The sequence below is a fragment of the Schistocerca cancellata genome, chromosome 1 (genome assembly GCF_023864275.1).
Source record: "Schistocerca cancellata isolate TAMUIC-IGC-003103 chromosome 1, iqSchCanc2.1, whole genome shotgun sequence".
Lineage (NCBI taxonomy): Eukaryota > Metazoa > Arthropoda > Insecta > Orthoptera > Acrididae > Schistocerca > Schistocerca cancellata.
This window is the reverse complement of record NC_064626.1, coordinates 1,138,597,238-1,138,619,031: the sequence shown is the minus strand read 5'-3', so window position 1 is coordinate 1,138,619,031 and position 21,794 is coordinate 1,138,597,238. Positions and strand designations below refer to the sequence as shown.

Here is a 21,794-nt window from a genome sequence, read left to right as displayed (position 1 = left end):
TGACACCCAGCTTTTTCATGTCTTCTTCAACTCCATCCACCCATCTCTTTCTGGGGCGTCCCCTCCACCGTCTGCCTCCAGCCTTGCCATCAAACATCCTCTTACATGCTCTGTCTTCTTCCATTCTGACCACGTGCCCTGCCCACCGCAGTCTTCTTATTTTAATGGTAGTAACAATGTCAGGTTCTTCAAAGAGGTGTTGTAGTTCTGCATTCGTACGAATGCGCCAACATTCTTGCTCATATACTGGGCCATATATTTTACGTAGCACCTTTCTCTCCCATATGCTAAGAATCCTTTCCTCATTTACAGTCATGGTCCACGTTTCGGCACCATACATAACAACTGGTCTTATAATTGTTTTGTAAATGAGGATTTTGGATTTACGTGATAGAAGCGAGCTCCTAAGCATGGGTAATGCGGCAAAGTAGCATCTGTTACCTGCTGCTGTTCTGGCTTTCACCTCACTGCCAATGTCATTTGTCTCAGTGATAGTCGACCCAAGGTACTTGAAGTCTCTCACCCTTTCAAACTCCCTGTCGGCTATCCTGAGATTTGGTAGGTTTTGTTGGTTGGTCATTGCCATATACTTGGTCTTTTCGATGTTGACTGTCAGGCCAAGTTCCCTTGCACATTTCTCCAGTTGTTGATAGGCTTCGCCTGGCACAGCAGTGTTTCGTGCGAGTAATGCCACATCGTCAGCATAGGCTAGGTACTGCAGTGAACGATTTAAGAAGGTTCCTCCTTTATTTAACTCTATCTGACTTATGACTTTTTCTAGGCAAAGGTTGAATAGCTAAGAGGAGATATTGTCACTCTGTCTAAGTCCCTTCTTCACTTCCACTTTTCTGGAGATTTCGCCCTGTATTTTTACTTTACAGTTGGTTTCGATGAGGGTCATCATAGAAAGTTTAATGATCTTCTTAGGTATTCCAGCCTCTTCCATTACATTCTTCAATGCCACTCTTGAGATGCTATCATAGGCTTGTTTAAAGTCGATATAAAGCTGGTGAATGTTAATCTGATGTTCGTAACATTTTTCAAATAGTATGCGCAATGCAGTTGTCGACCTTTTTCTTCTAAAGCCACTCTGATAGTCTCCAACTCTCTCTTCCACATATGGAGTAAGCCTGCTGGTTAGAATCTTGGAGAAAACTTCATATGTAGTATTTAGTACGGAGATTCCTCGATAGTTCTGGCACTTTAATTCATCTCCTTTTTATGTATGGGGCACATTATAGTTGTTTTCCACTCCTTTGGTATGCTCTCCTCTTGTCAGATATTCAGTATTATTTTATGAATTGTTTTCCAAGGCGTTTCCCCACCATACGTGAGAATTTCGGCCTGGATCTGATCTTCTCCAGGTGCCTTATTGCTTTTTAAGGTCTTAATGGCTTGCATCACTTCCCCCATTGTAGGTTCTGGTGTTAAAACCTCTGGTACATAGTAAATTAGTTCCACTTGTTCTTCTCGTTCTAACCCTTCTACTTCGTGGTTCAGTAACTCTCGGAAGTATTCTGCCCACCTGACAAGTATTTTATTACTCGCCCCTATCAAATCCCCTTCTTTGTTTCTACACATTTTTGTTCTGTCTTGGAACCCAGTCTTTCCTTACACTTACAGTAACCACTCCAGGGTTTTCATGGCGGTATGTTTTGGGTCGTTGTCTTGCTGGAAATGAAGCATCCCAGTAAGGCCCAATGTCTGTGCACTAGAGTGTAAATTACCTCGCAACACGTCGACGTATCTCATATGATCCATTGTACCGTGGATTACAGCTAGATTTCCAACGCCGGACGCCGCCATACAGCCCCAGACCATGATACCGCCCCCACCGTGTTTGACTATGAGATGCTTGTTTTTGATGTCGAGGTACGTATTCGGCTTGCGCCAAACTTTCTTTCTTGCATCAAATCCGAACACATTGAACTTCGATTCGTCGCTAAATATCACAGTATTCCAAAACTCCATCGGCTTGCTGATGTAGTCCTTGGCAAACTGCAGGCGTTTCGCCGGTTAATTTCCGATATGTATGGCTTTTTCCTGGGAGAACGTCCATGCACGTCAGCCTTATTCAACACATTTCGTATAGTTTGAACACTAACCGTCTTGTCGGACGTTGTCTGAACAACCTCAGCAATAGTTGCTGCACTTGTAGCAGGTTCCTTCCGAGCAAGTGCGATCATACGGCGACGCTCTCGGCTTGTAGGCACTTTTGGACGTCCAGGACGACACTTCTTCACTGTTGTTCCAGTCTCTTTATATTTATGAATGACGGCTCGTACCGTGGTGTTGCTAACAGATACCTCTGCTCCGATTTGTCGATAGCTTTTCCCTTGTGAATGGAGCAATGCCACTCTCACGCAACGCCACTGAATGTTCCTTCTTCTTCGGCCCCATGCTGCCCACTATTGCGCAATTCAGCAACATACTAGTGACTGGGCCGTGAACAACACGCAGTGTCTATTGCGTCAGCAGATGGCGTTGCGGTACCTGAAAACCCAGCAATATACCGAGAAGCCACGCTCTGTGCCAACACTTTTTGTGTGCAGAGGAGACACATGTCAGCCCTTAACACAGCATTTCTTTGTTAATGGTAGGCACTGTGGGCAGAATTGTAATGTCTGGTATGTGAGATAGCACGTATATGTGCTGTTTACCGGAAGGTGCGGCGTTTGTAACCAGCAACGATAAATATGCACGTGTACCAATACTTTTTGGATCCTTCCAAAACCCAGGCGATCACTGTAGGCAAAACCACCCCTTCCTTCCGCCTCCTCGATTCCTACATCACCATCTATGGCCGTCCTATCGCCCTCACCCCCACCCTTAGGTACCTTGGTGTCACCCTCGACCGTCGCCTCTCCTGGACCCCCCACCTCCGGACGATCCGAGCCAAGGCACGCTTCCGACTGTCTCCTCAAGCTCCTTTCTGGCCGTACTTGGGGTCTGGACCTCTCCACCATCCTCAGTACCTATAAATCCCTCATTCACCCTATCCTTTGCTACGCCCACCCTGCCTGGAGCTCCGCTCCCCCTGCCTTTTACAAATCCCTTCAGATCCTAGAACGCCATGCTCTTTGCCTCACCTATCGCATCTGCCTCCCCTCCCCCACGCGGATCCTGTACGACCTTATTCCCTTCCCCCACCTCCTCCTTTTCCTCGAACAGATACGGATCCTCTACACCTCCCGTAAACTCGATCCTCCTCATCCACTGGTCTCTTTCATCCTCTCCCACCCCCGTCCACTGCCGCGCCTGTATTTCCACATCCCACCTGCTCTCCATCTCTCCCCTCTCCACACCCACTCCCTAGGTGGCTTCCGCCAGCTCCCCCTCCCTGATGATGCCCTCCTCCCCTCCATCTACCACTCCTACCAACTTTGATCCTCCCTCCCTCTTCCTGTGTTTGTTCCTATGGGCACCCTCTCTCCCTTCTCTCCCCCTTCCCTTCCTCCTCCCTTTCTCTCCACTCCTCCCCCGGGCTTCCCCTACATCCATACTTCCATTCCTCCTCCCATCTCCTCTGCCATTGGCATCTTTGCTCTCCGCTCTCCCTCCCCCTCCCCCTTCTTCCCCTCTCGGCAGGTCCCCGGACTCGCACACGTTACGTGGACATTCGCGCGCTGGAGATCATCGCCCTCCGTTTCTCGTGTGCGTGCCATCGTATTTGTGTTTGGTGTTCGCCGTCACGCTCCTACGTTCACCTTGCCGTCGACGTCGTCAGTGTTCGTGCGCCGTGCCAACGTGTTTCAGTGTATTTTTTGTCGAGTGTGAACAGCTCCGTGTTTTTGTATTCTGTGTCTACTGTTTTTTACCCGCCAATATGTCTATTATGTGTATTCTTTCTGTTTTCTCATTGTCTACTCCAAGGCTGAAAACAGCGTAGAATGCTGCTGTCAGCCTACCTGATGTACAGGTATTAAAATTACAATAAAGGAAAAAAAAACTTTTTGGTGCGATAGTACGTGTCACGCAGTGGCCACAACTAGAAAATTCGAGCAATTAGAGCTGACACACAGGCTTAGCGATAATAATTCTTCCCGCGCGCCATTCGCGAGTGTAACAGGGACACGCCGTCAGTTGCCTTGCTCAGCTCTGACATACCTGTAGATGCGTATTTTCAGGTAGTGAACAACTGAAACGAGCGACAGTGTGACGGAACTTTCGGGGCCTGCATGGGGGAGTACAGCGAACGAGTTACGGAGGGACGCCTGCCGCAGTGGACCAACCCACCGTTTCTACGAAACGCGAAGCGGTGGTCGTACGGGGCTGGACTCGCAGTCGGGGACGACGGTTCAAATTCCATTTCGGCCACCTTCACTGCTCAATGTGAATGCTAGTACAGTGTCCTAAAAGGACTCCACAGGTTTTTCTTCTGCAACAATCCCCATAAGGCCATGGGTTCCGTTTGTAATGACTTCGTCGCTGATAGCACCTAAAACTCCAGCATTTTTTTCTTTTTTCCCCCATCATTGCTCAACAGTCACCTGTAAATCGAAAAATCGTTCCAAATAAGGTTTTAATGGATGGGAAAGACCCGCCGTGCATTAATAGCCGTGTTAGAAAACTGCTACGTGAACAAAGAGAACGCCATAAATTTAAGACAAGTCAAAACCTAGCTGACAAACAAAAGCTGAACGAAGCGAAAATGAGCCTAAGGACAGCAATGAGAGAAGCGTTCTATGACTTTGAAAGCAAAATTTTGTCAAAACGGTGTGACTAAAAACTCTTAGAGGGTTTGGTCTTAGGTAAAACCAGTGAGCTGATCGAAATCTTCTATTCAGTCATTCAGTGACCATGTCGGCACCGAAACGGAAGATAACAGAGACGAGGTCAAAATACTGTATTCAGTCTTCCAAACTGTTTCAAAGTGGAAGATCGCAAGACGGTCTGTTCTTCCAATCACGGTACGAATGTCGAGATGGCAGATATTGAGACAACCGATCGTGGAACAGAAAAGCAACTACTATCACTTTGTACTGGAAAAGCGTCAGGACCAGATGAGAGATGTATTCGATTCTACACTCCTGGAAATTGAAATAAGAACACCGTGAATTCATTGTCCCAGGAAGGGGAAACTTTATTGACACATTCCTGGGGTCAGATACATCACATGATCACACTGACAGAACCACAGGCACATAGACACAGGCAACAGAGCATGCACAATGTCGGCACTAGTACAGTGTATATCCACCTTTCGCAGCAATGCAGGCTGCTATTCTCCCATGGAGACGATCGTAGAGATGCTGGATGTAGTCCTGTGGAACGGCTTGCCATGCCATTTCCACCTGGCGCCTCAGTTGGACCAGCGTTCGTGCTGGACGTGCAGACCGCGTGAGACGACGCTTCATCCAGTCCCAAACATGCTCAATGGGGGACAGATCCGGAGATCTTGCTGGTCAGGGTAGTTGACTTACACCTTCTAGAGCACGTTGGGTGGCACGGGATACATGCGGACGTGCATTGTCCTGTTGGAACAGCAAGTTCCCTTGCCGGTCTAGGAATGGTAGAACGATGGGTTCGATGACGGTTTGGATGTACCGTGCACTATTCAGTGTCCCCTCGACGATCACCAGTGGTGTACGGCCAGTGTAGGAGATCGCTCCCCACACCATGGTGCCTCGGTCGTATGCAGTCCTGATTGTGGCGCTCACCTGCACGGCGCCAAACACGCATACGACCATCATTGGCACCAAGGCAGAAGCGACTCTCATCGCTGAAGACGACACGTCTCCATTCGTCCCTCCATTCAAGCCTGTCGCGACACCACTGGAGGCGGGCTGCACGACGTTGGGGCGTGAGCGGAAGACGGCCTAACGGTGTGCGGGACCGTAGCCCAGCTTCATGGAGACGGTTGCGAATGGTCCTCGCCGATACCCCAGGAGCAACAGTGTCCCTAATTTGCTGGGAAGTGGCGGTGCGGTCCCCTACGGCACTGCGTAGGATCCTACGGTCTTGGCGTGCATCCGTGCGTCGCTGCGGTCCGGTCCCAGGTCGACGGGCACGTGCACCTTCCGCCGACCACTGGCGACAACATCGATGTACTGTGGAGACCTCACGCCCCACGTGTTGAGCAATTCGGCGGTACGTCCACCCGGCCTCCCGCATGCGCACTATACGCCCTCGCTCAAAGTCCGTCAACTGCACATACGGTTCACGTCCACGCTGTCGCGGCATGCTACCAGTGTTAAAGACTGCGATGGAGCTCCGTATGCCACGGCAAACTGGCTGACACTGACGGCGGCGGTGCACAAATGCTGCGCAGCTAGCGCCATTCGACGGCCAACACCGCGGTTCCTGGTGTGTCCGCTGTGCCGTGCGTGTGATCATTGCTTGTACAGCCCTCTCGCAGTGTCCGGAGCAAGTATGGCGGGTCTGACACACCGGTGTCAATGTGTTCTTTTTTCCATTTCCAGGAGTGTATAAAGATTATGTGAAAGAACTTTCTTCCATCTAGCAGCAGTTTATCGTAGGTCTCTGGAGCAGCAAATGGCTCTAAGCACTATGGGACTTAACTCTGAGGTCATGAGCCCCTAGACTTAGAACTACTTAAACCAGACTAACCTAAGGACATCACTCACATCCACGCCCGAGGCAGGGCAGGGCTGCGACCGCAGCAGCAGAGCGGTTCCGAACTGAAGCACCTAGAACCGCTCGGCCACAGCGGCCGGCTGTAAATCGAAGAAAGTGTCGATGTTGAAAATTCGAACGGATTCGATGATTCGGGGCGCCAGGCGACACGAGAGGAACTAGCATTACATGTCATCTTGGGAAATGCGAAAACTTCGTCCACCGCTGGGGTTCGAACCGGTGCGTAGCGAGTGGAGAGCCGGCACAGTGAACTAGAAGACCGCGTGGGATTAGCCGAGCAGTCTAAGGCGCTGCAGTCATGGACTGTGCGGCTGGACCCGGCGGGGTTTCGAGTCCTCCCTCTGGCATGGGTCTGTCTGTAGGTCCTTAGGATAATTTAGGTTAAGTAGTGTGTAAGCTTAGGGACTTATGACCTTAGCAGTTAAGTCCCATAAGATTTCACACACATTTGAACGTTTGAAGTGGAAGATGCGGGCGCGGTACTCACCTCGCGGGCTCCTGGAGAGGCCGGCGCTGCCGCTGAAGCGCAGAGCCGAGGGCGGCGACACGCTGTCCAACTGCCGCCCACCTGCCGACACAGCACAGCACGGGCCACATACAGCAGCCGCACAACCTCTGAGGCACAACTCCCGTCAACCTACACCCCTCAGCCGCGGCTTGTCAACTGGTGGGTATTCGACCCACCCTCACACCCCACCCCGCCACTGCAAAACGTGGACAAGTTACAGGTGTACGTGATCTACAGACAGCGCCAGCAGCGATAAAAATAGCGGTCCACGTCAACACTAGTGTTTTGGTTGACGTTAACTATTGCTTACGACTACACTACTGGCCATTAAAATTGCTACACCAAGAAGAAATGCAGATGATATATAGGTATTCATTGGAGAAATATATTACACTAGATATGTCATGTGATTACATTTTCACGCAATTTGGGTGCATAGATCCTGAGAAATCAGTAGCCAGAACAACCATCTCTGGCCGTAGTAACGGCCTTGATACACCTGGGAATTGAGTCAAACAGAGCTTGGATGGCGTGTACAGGTACAGCTGCCCATGCAGCTTCAACACGATACCACAGTTCATCAAAAGCAGTGATGGCGTACTGTGACGAGCCAGTTGCTCGGCCACCATTGACAGACGTTTTAAATTGGTGAGAGATCTGGAGAATGTGCTGGCCAGGGCAGCAGTCGAACATTTTCTGTATCGAGAAAGGCCCGTACAGGACCTGTAACATGCGGTCGTGCATTATCCTGCTGAAATGTAGGATTTCGCAGGGATCGAATGAAGGCTAGAGCCACGGGTCGTAACACATCTGAAACGTAACGTCCACTGTTCAAAGTGCCGTCAATGTGAACAAGAGGTGACCGAGACGTGTAACTAATGGCACCCCATAAGAGGTGGCCTAGACGTGTAACCACTGGCACACCATACCATCACGCCGGGTGATACGCCAGTATGGCGATGACGAATACACGCTTCCAATGTGCGTTCACCGCGATGTCAGCAAACACGGATGCGACCATCATGATGATGTAAACAGAACCTGGATTCATCCGAAAAATGACGTTTTGCCATTCGTGCACCCAGGTTCGTCGTTGAGTACACCATCGCCGGCGCTCCTATCTTCGATGCAGCGTCAAGGGTAACCGCAGACATCGTCTCCGAGCTGATAGTCCATGCTGCTGCAAACGTCGTCGAACTGTTCGTGCAGATGGTTGTTGTCTTGCAAACGTCCCCATCTGCTGAGTCAGGGATCGAGACGTGACTGCACGATCCGTTACAGCCATGCGGATAAAATGCCTGTCATCTCGACTGATAGTGGCACGAGGCCGTTGAGATCCAGCACGTCGTTCCGTATTACCCTTCTGAACTCACCGATTCCATATTCTGCTAACAGTCATTGGATCTCGACCAATGCGAGCAGCAATGTCGCGATACGATAAACCGCAATCGCTATAGGCTACAATCCGACCTTTATCAAAGTCGGAAACGTGATGGTACGCATTTCTCCTCCTTACACGAGGCATCACAACAACGTTTCACAATGCAACTCCGGTCAACTTCTGTTTGTGTATAAGAAATCGGTTGGAAACTTTCCTCATGTCAGCACGTTGTAGGTGTCGCCACCGGCGCCAACCTTGTGTGAATGCTCTGAAAAGCTAATCATTTGCATATCACAGCATCTTCTTCCTGTTGGTTAAATTTCGCGTCTGTCGCACGTCATCTTCGTGGTGTAGCAATTTTAATGGCCAGTAGTGTATTTTATTACTGCCTTGCTGAGGTTGGCTTGCAACAGTTGTTGATTTGTCTCTTGTCTACCCCACCGTACTGCTGTTTGGTGCGGTGCGGTATAGTCGAAGTGTTCAGTAGTACCGCATCTACTCGCTCGCCCCTTTTAAGATTTGCGAGCCGCACGCACATCGACGTATAATCCCAGTATACAATTTGTGTAAGTTGATTGCACCCTGTTAACGTTTCGCACATCATAGAAAATCTTTCCCGTGCCGCATGCGATCCTGAAGGAGAGCACTCTGCACAACAGCGAATGACCACGACGAAATCACAACGTATGTATTGTACATATTTTTAACGAGTGTAATCACTGAGATTAAGAGTTGATTTGTGTTTTTTTTATTTATTTTGAAAGGAAGTGATTACATACCTGCTTAATTATAACATCTTTGCTCTATTATTTATCATAATCCTTTGGATGTAGTATGCATCACATGTAGGGAGGTTTATGGTGTAAAGTGTTTAAAAGAAAGGAAAATATTTTGTGATACGGTGCGCATTGTAGAGGCTACGGCGTTTGAATTTGCGTTGATGGAAATCAGATTTCATTGCATTTAAGTTGTTTTAATGAAAAATTTTGTGATCAATATTTTATTGCCTTTAGAGACCACATGTGATATCTTCGAAAATTTTGGTTTTCCCATGTGACGTTATAATCTTTTATTTAACCTTGCGTTATGCAATTTGTAGTTTCTTTCTTTGTTTGAAAAGGGATTTTGAGTTTTAATCATTATAAATTGATTCTGAGGGCTGTTCTTTGATCTGTTAAAATAATACGAGGGATATTCGGAAAGTAAGTTCCGATCGGTCAAGAAGTGGTAACTACTGTGAAAATCTAATAAAGCTTTGCACATATGTGTTCGACAGTGCCTGTCGGATACTTCACTTCGCTCTTTTCAGTTCTGAGCGCATGGTGAGCACATAAAGATGCATAGAAAATAATGTCTCCCGCCAAGTATGAGGTCTTAGTGATAGATTTCACCTGATGTTACGCAGCCCACATTACAGAACTGTCATACGGTTCCTACTTTGTGACAATTCTCGGTCGCAACCTGCAGGGGCAATGAAAATGCCCTTGCAGTGTTTTCGATGGGAAGTGTTTGGTCACCCGCACTGTAGCCCGTAATTCGCTCCCTCTGTGTTTCATCTCTGCTCGCATTAACTACTGGCTATGAAGACAAAGTTTTCGCACAGACAACGAGCTAACAGAATTGGCGGGAAGCACAGGCGGCTGCCTTCTATGACGAGGATATTGGAAATTCGGTACAACGCTACGACAAATGTCTAAGTCGGAGTGGTGACTATGTAGAGCAGTGACTGGAAGCTGTAGCTAACTGTTGCAAATAAAATATTTCTGATTTTCAAAGTGGTTTCCATTTCACCATCAATCGGATGTTACTTTCCGAATAGCCCTAGTACACTACTGGCCACTAAAATTGCTACACCACGAAGATGACGTCCTACAAACGCGAAATTTAACCGACAGGAAGAAGATGCTGTGATATGCAAATGATTAGCTTTCCAGAGCATTCACACAAGGTTGGCGCCGGTGGCGACACATACAACATGCTGACATGAGGAAAGTTTCCAACCGATTTCTCATACACAAACAGCAGTTGACCGGCGTTGCCTGATGAAACATTGTGATGCCTCGTGTAAGGAGGAGAAATGCGTACTATCAGTTTTCCGACTTTGATAAAGGCCGGATTGGAGCCTATTGCGCCGGCCGGTGTGGCCGAGCGGTTCTAGGCGCTTCAGTCTGGAAGCGCGCGACCACTACGGTCGCAGGTTCGAATCCTGCCTCGGGCATTGATGTGTGTGATGTCCTTAGGTTAGTTAGGTTTAAGTAGTTCTAAGTTCTAGGGGACTGATGACCTCAGATGTTAAGTCCCATAGTGCTCAGAGCCATTTGAACCATTTTTGTAGCCTATTGCGATTGCGGTTTATCGTATCGCGACATTGCTGCTCGCGTTGGTCGAGATCCAATGACTGTTAGCATTAGCAAAATATGGAATCGGTGGGTTCAGAAAGGTAATACGGAACGCCGTGCTGGATCCCAACGGCCGCGTATCACTAGCAGTCGAGATGACAGGCATCTTATTCGCATGGCTGTAACGAATCGTGCAGCCACGTCTCGAACCATGAGTCAACAGATGGGGACGTTTGCAAGACAACAATCATCTGCACGAATCGTTCTACGACATTTGCAGCAGCATGGACTGTCAGCTCGGAGACCATGGCTGCGGTTACCCTTGACGATACGTCACAGACAGGAGCGCCTGCGATGGTGTACTCAACGACGAACCTGGGTGCACGAATGGCAAAACGTCATTTTTTCGGATGAATCCAGGTTCTGTTTACAGCATCGTGATGGTCGCATCCGTGCTTGGCAACATTGCGGTGAACGCACATTGGAAGCGTGTATTCGTCATCGCCATACTAGCGTATCACCCGGCGTGATGGTATGGGGTGCCATTGGTTACACGTCTCGGAAACCTCTTGTTCACATTGACGACACTTTGAACAGTGGACGTTACATTTCAGATGTGTTACGACCCGTGGCTCTACCCTTCGTTCGATCCCTGCGAAACCCTACATTTCAGCAGGATAATGCACGAACGTATGTTGGAGTTCCTGTACGGGTCTTTCTGGATACAGAAAATGTTCGACTGCTGCCCTGGCCAGCACATTCTCAGATCTCTCACCAATCGAAAACGTCTGGTCAATGGTGGACGAGCAACTGGCTTGTCACAATACGCCAGTCACTTCTCTTGATGAACTGCGGTATCGTGTTGAAGTTGCATGGGCAGATGTACCTGTACACGCCATCGAAGCTCTGTTTGACTCAATGCCCAGGGGTATCAAGGCCGTTATTACGGCCAGAGGTGGTTGTTCTGGGTACTGATTTCTCAGGATCTGTGCACCCAAATTGCGTGAAAATGTAATCACGTGTCAGTTCTAGTATAATATATTTGTCCAATGAATACCCGTTTATCATCTGCATTTCTTCTTGGTGTAGCAATTTTAATGGCCAGTAGTGCAGTTCAGGAACCTTCATTTACAAACTATATTGATGATTTGTCGTTCATGATGATGAATGTTCGCTTACTATTTTAAAATCAATCTTAGAAAGTTTTTAAATTTTAAAGATAAAAGAAAGGCTTTTATTAGAGAAACTGTGCCTGCCCGTTCTCCCCACAACTTCCACGTATTCAAAGCATTAGCCTTCCGGTGTTGTCTGATGTTTTCCCGGTATCTGTCCCAGCTAACGCCTGCGGGGCCATGTCATACTCTATTTAACAATACTGGACACACAGGCTGTCCGAGTAGCTACGACTCAATTGTTTGAACCTTGCACCCTGAACAGTGACGTCACAATCACGAAGACTGCTGACTTGTGCCAGTATGTATCGAGGAGAAGTGCGATGCACAGCGACATGACTACATGAACAGACCATGCTACCTTTTCTAAAAAAAGTATTTCTCATTGTGACTTTTGCCACAAATTTACCAAAATCTAAAGTTGTGATTTTTATGGCTGGAGCGGGGTGTTGTATGAAGAGGTGCATTCTGACACCTAAAGTTTCAGAAATGAAACCGTGTTTTGAGAGTATTGTTGTAGCGTACATGCAACGTAGTACGACATCAGTGTGGGTACATACGCGTCAACAAGTAGGGCAGGCAAGGGACTAGCGTGGCATCCGTGTCTTTCCAAAGTGCGAGTGGTAAACGTGGAGACCTGAACTATGGAGACATTATAATCAAATACTTTCATACAGGACCGACGTGCTGTTATTCTTTTCTTGGCTGCAGAAGAACTAGCTCGAGTAGACATCCATCGGAGAGTGAAGAATGTGATTGGGACAGCATTTTTGTCGAGAAGCACCATTGTCGAGTGGTCCCAGAAAGAGTGCCGCTGCTCGATGATAGCGCACGTCTCCATATCACAGATCTCGTCACTCAAATGGGAGACACCCACTCTATGATCCTGATCTCTCCCCATGCTTTCATCACGGCTCTGGTCTCTTAAGAAAGGTCGTCAAGGATCGACGATTCCTATCGGACGAGGATGTGCAGCATGCAGATCTCCTCCACACAGCACCGGCACATCGTGTTTTACCAGACGGCTGACTTCAACTAGGTGCGACAGTGGCGATTCTGCCTGATTGGCACACCAATTCTGGACTGTAAGGCATTGGAACGGAAACTTTTTGCGTAACAAAGCTTCCAAAATAGAAGTTTTACTGCAGAGATCGCTGTTGATTCATATCATGATTACTAGTTTCCGCAAAGTTATACTGCCATCTTCAGATCTGTAAGTGCTACAAATACAGGGTGTTTATAAATGAATATTGGGATTTTAACACTTTATAATAATTATTATATTATATTAGACTTACAGTTATAAATGATATGTCAAATGAAAGAGCAACTCAAACAGTTTTACCAAGAACCTTATAAATGTTCGAGGCAAAGGCCTTGCTGCAGTGGATACATTGGTTCCCGTGAGATTACCGAAGTCAAGTGTTGTCAGGCGTGGCCGGCACTTGGATGGGTGACCATCCGGGCCGCCATGGGCTGTTGCCATTTTTCGGGGTGCACTCAGCCTCGTGATGCCAATTGAGGAGCTACTCGACCGAATAGTATTGGCTCCGGTCAAAGAAAACCATCATAACGACCGGGAGAGCGGTGGTGACCACACGCCCCTCCTATCCGCATCCTCAACTGAGGATGACACGGCGGTCGGATGGTCCCGATGGGCCACTTGTGGCCTGAAGACAGAGTGCTTTTTTTTTATAAATGTTCAATGTGAGCCCCATTTGTTACATGGCACACATCAAGTCTATAGTCAAGTTTTTCCCAAACGTTATTAAATGTGTCTTCAGTGATTGTAGCAACAGCTGCTTCAATCCAGTTTCTTAATTCAGGGAGGCTTGCTGGTAGCGGAGGCATGTACACATGATCCTTGATGAATCCCCAAAGGAAAAAATCGCATCACGTTAGGTCGGGTGAACGTGGAGGCTATTCAAAGCAAGCCCTGTCAAGGGGCCCTTTGCGGCCAATCCAGCGCTTGGGTACAGTGAAGTTCAACCAATCACGTACTTCGCTATGCCAGTGAGGTGGTGCACCATCTTGCTGAAAAATGAAGTTCTCTGGCTCATCTTCTTCCAACTGAGGGAAGAGCCATTGCTCTAGTGTATCAAGATAACACGAGCCAGTTACAGTAGGTTCACCAAAAAAAGTAAAGGCCCATAAACTTTCCGCCAGGATACAGCACAAAAAACAGTTACTTTAGGGGAATCTCGTTGCATTTGTACCACCTCGTGAAGATTTTCTGAGCACCAGATGCGCACATTGCGAGTGTTAACATATCCACTAAGGTGAAAGGTCGATTCATCACTGAAGACAACATGATCCAGAAAATCTTCATCGTCATGAAACAACATTTCGTTTGCAAAGTTGGCACGTAATCCATGGTCTGCCAGCTTTAGAGCCTGTAATAACTGTGGATGGTAAGGACGTAGTTGTACGCGTTTTCTTAAAACTTTCCAAGCAGTCGACACAGGAACTTGTAATTCACGACTAGCCTTCCGGACTGATTTCTTTGGGCTACGCGTGAACGACTCTCTCACTCGCTCAACAGCCTCTTCACTAACTCTTGGTCGTCCTGTGCTCTTCCCTTTACAAAGGCAGTCAGTATCTTCAAATTGATGATACCATCTACGAATGTTATTATCACTTGGAGGATCACAACCGAACTTCAGCCGGAACGCACATTGCACAGTAACTACAAATTCGGTCTTTGCAAACTGCAAAACACATGCTTTCTGTTCACTAGTCGCCATCTTCGTTACTACCGCTGTCTAGCGGACTGCGACGGGACCATTGCGCGCTGTGCATGCGCACTGGTGCCAAACACAACTGTTTGAGTTGCTCTTTCATTTGACATATCATTTATAACTGTAAGTTTAATATAATAAATATTACACTACTGGCCACTAAAATTGCTACACAAAGAAGAAATGCATATGATATATGGGTATTCATTGGACAAATATATTATACTAGAACTGACATGTGATTACATTTTCACGCAATTTGGGTGCATAGATCCTGAGAAATCAGTACCCAGAAAAAACACCTCTGGCCATAATAACGGCCTTGATACACCTGGGCATTGAGTCAAACAGAGCTTGGATGGCGTGTACAGGTACAGCTGCCCAAGCAGCTTCAACACGATACCACAGTTCATCAAGAGTAGTGACTGGCGTATTGTGACGAGCCAGTTGCTCGGCCACCGGTGACCAGACGTCTTCAATTGGTGAGAGATCTGGAGAATGTGCTGGCCAGGGCAGCAGTCGAACATTTTCTGTATCCAGAAAGGCCCGGACAGGAACTGCAATATGCGGTCGTGCATTATCCTGCTGAAATGTAGGGTTTCGCAGGGATCGAATGAAGGGTAGAGCCACGGGTCGTATCACATCTGAAATGTAACGTCCACTTTTCAAAGTGTCGTCAATGCGAGCAAGAGGTGACCGAGACGTGTAACCAATGGCACCCTATACCATCACGCCGGGTGATACGCCAGTATGGCTACGACGAACACACGCTTCCAATGTGCGTTCACCGCGATGTCGCCAAACACGGATGCGACCAACATGATGCTGTAAAGAGAACCTAGATTCATCTGAAAAAATGACGTTTTGGCATTCGTGCACCCAGGTTCTTCGTTGAGTACACCGTCACAGGTCCTCCTGTCTGTGATGCAGTGTCAAGGGTAACTACAGCCATGGTCTCCGAGCTGATAGTCCTGAACCCACCGATTCCATATTCTGCTAACCGTCATTGGATCTCGACCAAAGCGAGCAGCAATGGCGCGATACGATAAACCGCATCGCAATAGGCTACAATCCGACCTTTATCAAAGTCGGAAACGTGATGGTACGCATTTCTCCTCCACACACGAGGCATCACAAGAACGTTTCACCAGGCAACGCCGGTCAACTGCTGTTTGTGTACGAGAAATCGGTTGGAAACTTTCCTCATGTCATCACACTGTAGGTGTCGCCACCGGCGCCAACCTCGTGGGAATGCTCTGAAAAGCTAATCATTTGCATATCACAGCATCTTCTTCCTGTCGGTTACATTTCGCGTCTGTAGCACATCATTTTCTTGGTGTAGCAATTTTAGTGGCCAGTAGTGTATAAAGCGTTAAAACCCCGATATTCATTTATATACAACCTGTATGTTACAACAGCCGGCCGGGGTGGCCGAGCGGTTCTAGGCACTACAGTCTGGAACCGCGCGACCGCTACGGTCGCAGGTTCGAATCCTGCGTCGGGCATGGATGTATCTGATGTCCTTAGGTTAGTCAGATTTAAGTAGTTCTAAGTTCTAGGGGACTGATGACCTTAGAAGTAAGGTCCCATAGTGCTCAGGGCCATTTGAACCATTTGTATGTTACAACGTTTACAGTTATCACATACAATTTCGAAGATAGCAGTAATTGAGTTTTACATACCATGGCTTAGGTGAATATAAAGCGACTACATGTGGTAGGGTAGGGCGAGTCTAGTTGAGCAAAGGGGACAGTTGGGCAATCGAAATATGTTGGAAACTGTTCACCACACGCTAGTACATCAAACAGCGGAAAGGAGCGGTCGTGGGAGGGGAATCCATCGCGCGACCGCCAGTGACGGCTTGTGCATCGAGTGAAGTATGAGTTCACGTGTGCATTGTTTATTTTGTGATCAAAAAGTAAAATAATCGTAAACCGCAATATTTCTTCTGTACCCGTCAAATGTTATCTGTTCTCAATCAGGTAAGTGTTAAACTTACATAAATTTAGTATATTTTTGATATGTATAAAAGTTCTGGATATAATTCTAACCGTTGTTCGTAACCTCACTTTTGCTTTAAATTTTTGGGTTGAGCAATAGTTGCTCAACTAACCCCAGGACTGGGAACGAAAGTAATCTGGTATTCCGGTCCGACGATTCGGAAAGCCCGCCGGAAGGCACGGACTTGGATGACGGCCGCTGGAAGGCACCTGCCAAACCCGCGAGCGCCGCCGTCGCCGCCACAGCGCTGCGTATGGACGCACGCCCAACGCGCCGCAGCGGCCGCGTCTTATAAGCCGCGGGGCCACAGCACGCTCTTTTCCTCTGTTATGCCCATCACACCTGGACCGCCGCCCCTCCTACCTTCTACAGATCCCTTCAAATCCTGAAACGCCATGCGCTCCGCCTCGCCTATCGCATCCGCCTCCCCTCCCCCACGCGGATCCTCTACGACTTAATTCCGTTCCCACACCTCCTCCTTTTCCTCGAAGGGATACGGATCCTCTACACCTCCCGCAAACTTGATCCCCCTCACCCACTTGTCTCTCCCATCCTTTCCCACCCCCGTCCGTTGCCGTGCCTGTATTCCCACATCCCACCCACTCTCCATCTCTCCACACTCCATACCCTTGCCCATGGTGGCTTCCGCCAACTCCTCCTCCCTGATGATGCCCTCATCCCCTCCATCTACCCCTCCCACCAACTTTGATCCTTTCCTTCTGCCCCCTGTGTTTTTCCTCCAAGGCACCCTCTTTCCCTTCTCTCCCTCCTCTCTTCCTACCTCCCTCCCCTCCCCCACTCCCCGGGCTTCCACAGACCCCCCTACCCTCTTCCCTCCCCCTCCCTTCTCCTCTCCCACTGGTATCAACCCCCTCCCCCTCTACCTCCTACCCTCACCTCTACCCTCTGGCAGGCTCCTGGATTTTTTTGTGTGTAAACAGTGCGTTTTTCGTGCACCGGAGATCATCGCCACAGTGCTCATGTTTATCGTCCCGTCAGTGTCTCTCCGTCCGAGCTCCTCGATTCACGCGTGACATTCTGTATTCTCCGTTGTATGCAGTCTTTATTTTTTTTTTTTAATCCGAGCAGTGCGTCAGTGAACGACTTCGTTTATTTTATTATGTTTGTCTTCCGTTTTTGCCCTCCATGTACGTTTGTTTTTCTGTATTCCTGTTGTACGGTGTGTCTTTTCTAGGGCTAAAGAGCGGCATAAATAGGCCGATGCCGGCCTACCTTGTTTGTAAGGTATCAAAATTACAATAAAAAAAAAAAAAACGGCACGCTCTTCTGTCTTGTCTCGACTCCGCTTTCGTGAACTTCTATAGCTTATGCTTATTTTGTTTTAGGATGCGGCCTTATAAAAGAAAGACTACAAGAGGTTCTTACACTACTGAAGACTTAAATGATGCTGCCAAGGCTGTAGATGATGAGGGAGAAAGTGTGAATACCGCCGCCAAAGAATTCGGCATCAAACGTATAACTTTGACAAGATTTTTGGAGAAAAATGCAACCCCGAGGACTCTTTAAAAAATGCTTGTTACAAATAGCATCAATCTTCTATGGATATTCCCCAAAAGACGTTCGTCGCCTTGCCTACGAGTGTGCTGCTAAATTTGGCATTAAAATTCTATCCTCCTGGACTGCAAATAAGATGGCCGGAAAAGAATAGCTTCCGATTTTTTTAAAACGAAATCCGGAGCCATCCATTCGAAATCCCGAACCCACCAGCCTTGATAGGGCAACGTCATTTAATGCCGAGAATTTCAAAGTTTTTGTTTTTACAAATTAGCTGAAGTAATGGATAAACATGGATTCAGTGCGTCAGACATATGGAATGTAGATGAAACAGGAGTGTCCACTGTGGTGATGCCAAATAAAATTGCAGCTGCCAAGGGTAAGCGTAACGTCGGTGCCATCACTTCTGGAGAGCGAGGGACCAACGTTACAGTAGTAGTGCTGTATCTGCTTATGGAAACACAGTACCTCCTATGTTTGTGTTTCCCAGAAAAAATGTGAAGTGACACTTTCTTAATTGTGGTCCCTCTGATTGTACAGGAGTAGGCAATACCAGTGGATGGGTTACTGACGAAGAATTCCATCAGCTTATGCAATATTTTATAAAACACGTAAAACCGTCTATGGAGCACCTTGTTTTGTTAGTCTTAGACAATCACTCTTTTGTATCCTGCCTGGATACGCGGCGCGTGGGTCTGCTCCTGAAAACTGAAGGGTAGGCCGGATGTAGGAATCTAGGAGGAGCAGGTGAGGTAGAACACTTGGTACTACAATTAAAAGTGGTTTTACTTAACTTTGGCTGAGATGAGCACGTAGGTACGAAGCTGTACATCAAGTTACAAAGGCAAAATCTGTAGTGGTTCGCCCACTATGAAATATAAACAATGTTGCTTGGTCGCCTACTCGGAATCAAATGGGCTGAATCTGGAGCGGCGCTCGTAGATCTGCGCAGCGCCGGCTAGAGGGCGCTGTAGTCGGTGTCGGTGTCGTCGTGCCAACCTAAGAACTTGTGCCTACGCCGTGGCATCGTAGCTATCGATACCACACACTCCTCTCATTTGAACAAGATAACACAAAATTTGGCCAAAGAGAACGGAGTTGTAATGTTGTCCTTTCCGCCGCATTGAAGCCACAAGCTGCAGCCATTGGATGTCTCAGTCTTTGGACCAATCAAAAAGTACTGCGCTGCTGCTCATTACATAGCTACGAAATAGCCCGGGCAAGACCCTCCCTATTTACGATGTACCAAATACTGTTGCTGATTCGTTGCCAATGGCTCAGACAAGTATAAGTATTGTCCACACTTTCCGAAAGACTAGCATCTTCCCGTGTAATGCGAACATTTTTAGTAAGGATGAGTTTTCCTCATCATTTGTAACCGACCGTCCAGATCCAGAAACTGTCGAGCTGAAAAAAGATCGTCCAGAGCAACCTGTAGGACTAATGTCCGACACTGAACCTAATCCCAGTCCTACGTCCACCAGCCAAACTGGACCTGAACCTTGTACAAGCAGTAAAGAAAATGAGCCGTTCAATCTAACGCATACATTTTCTCCAGAAACTGTTCGACCATATCCAAAAGAAGGTCCTAGAAAACCAACCAAAACTAACAGAAGAAAGAGGAAAGCTCCTGCTCTAAAAGACACTCCCGAAAAGAACGCATTGCAAGAGGAACAAAATAAAACCACTACAAAAATAAAAAGGACAAGATACAACATTGATAAAAAGAAAAGAAGAGTGTTTCTAAAAAAATACTTCAGTCAAGTGAGGAAAGCAACTATGATGACTCTTTCTGTCTGGTTTGTTATTAAGGCTATTCTGCAAGTTTACCAGAGGAAGCTTGGATCCAATGGGCACATATAAAATGTGCGTCAGATGCTGGTCTTAATTTCATTTGTGTTAATTGCAACAGCGACTACGACGATTACATTTCCAAGATCTTATAAATATTTTATTTTTTAATATAAGCTATACTGATAATTACGTAAATATTCAAGTCTGATTTTGAATATAAATACTGAGTCTAATCCAAAAGTTAATCTTAAGATACGTTAATATTTTGTTGATTCTATTTTTTATTTATTATTAAAAGAAAATTACTTTTAGTTTTACTGTTACACCATTAAAAGACTATAAATAAAAAGTTGATAGGTGTCTAGCTAACAATGAACCCATGGTTTGACTAGATTTCTAAGAACTCATTTCGCCCCATACCCTTGCTCAACTTGCCTCATCTATGGGGTACATTGAGCGTACTTGACCATTCGCATTTAAACAGCTCTACCCCTTAAAAGTGACTTGTTAGAAATAAATTACTATGGACACTTTTGCAAAGGGATAATTTACTTACCCATCAGTATGCATAATATCCATTAAGACTTGTCGTTGAGGAGCTATAACCAATTAAGTGCAAAATTGCTCAACTAGCCCCATCCTATCCTACCTTGCCATCTGGCCATTGAAACCATTGAGGAAAACAGTGAAATTAAAAGTATTACGTACAAGAAAGCGCTAAAATTTTTTCTTGGTGACTCCAACGTGTCATACAAATACATTTTATGCCTGAGCTTTTGCAGCCTTCGAGTACCAAACTTTTGCATACTTTATGTCAATAATTTTAGTCAGTTTCATGTACAACGTAAAAATGGTGTTGTTCTATTTCTGTATGTTATAAACATGAGAACCTATCAGGTTACGTATTGTTAATATGTTGTATTGGAGTAGGTTTGGAGATTGTACCATGCTGTTACGATGCATTTACGTTACTATCCTGACGTAGACCACACTTACATATCCTGTGGTTCCATACTGTAATGTGACGATGTTTAAGATGACCTGGATTGGCTGCTGTTTCCCGTCCATGTATTTTGTGACGTATTATATTAACCCTAAGAAATGGGTATACAATATAATACCTACAAATCTTACATAAACTTTATAAAGTGTAATAATCGTTTTATTCTCAGCATTTTAGGTAAATTCGCACATTAGCATAGCCTGGTTAAGGCTCTTATGAGATGCATTCAGCTTTACCACTGTTTACGTTACAATTATATGTTAACAGTTCAAAAATGGTTCAAATGGTTCAGAGCACTATGGGACTTAACTTCTGAGGTCATCAGTCCCCTAACAACTTAGAACTACTTACACCTAACTAACCTAAGGACACCACATACATCCATGCTCGAGGCAGGATTCGAACCTGCGACCGTAGCGGTCTCGCCTAGAACCGCTCGGCCACTCCGGCCGGCTATGTTAACAGTGTTAATATTTTGTTAACAATCTTTTCACGTCCTCTAATGTTGGTTTGTCATCAATATTACTATCTTGCTGCATCTAGTATAAAATGTTGAGTACTGATAATCATCGGTCTAATGTAGCCTCTATGCATACTGCCAATTTTGTAACACACAGTTATATGCCTCCCACTGTCCTGCTCCCATCTACAAGATTTTGTAATTGTATGACGTCATGTATTTTACCATGCTTTATTTTTATTGTATCTATAAAACTGTAAAAAAAGTGTATACATATGTATTGCTA

At 46.7% G+C, this 21,794-nt stretch overlaps 1 protein-coding gene across 1 annotated transcript in view; it reads right to left on the bottom strand.

Annotated features, from left to right (window-relative positions):
* Window positions 1–21,794, bottom strand: part of LOC126134931 (LIM domain-binding protein 3-like) — a 196,265-nt gene that overhangs the window by 36,397 nt on the left and 138,074 nt on the right. Inside the window, exon 9 of the mRNA XM_049915196.1 lies at window positions 7,085–7,165. Coding sequence (XP_049771153.1) covers window positions 7,085–7,165 — 81 coding nt within the window. The remainder of the gene's footprint in view (window positions 1–7,084; window positions 7,166–21,794) is intronic.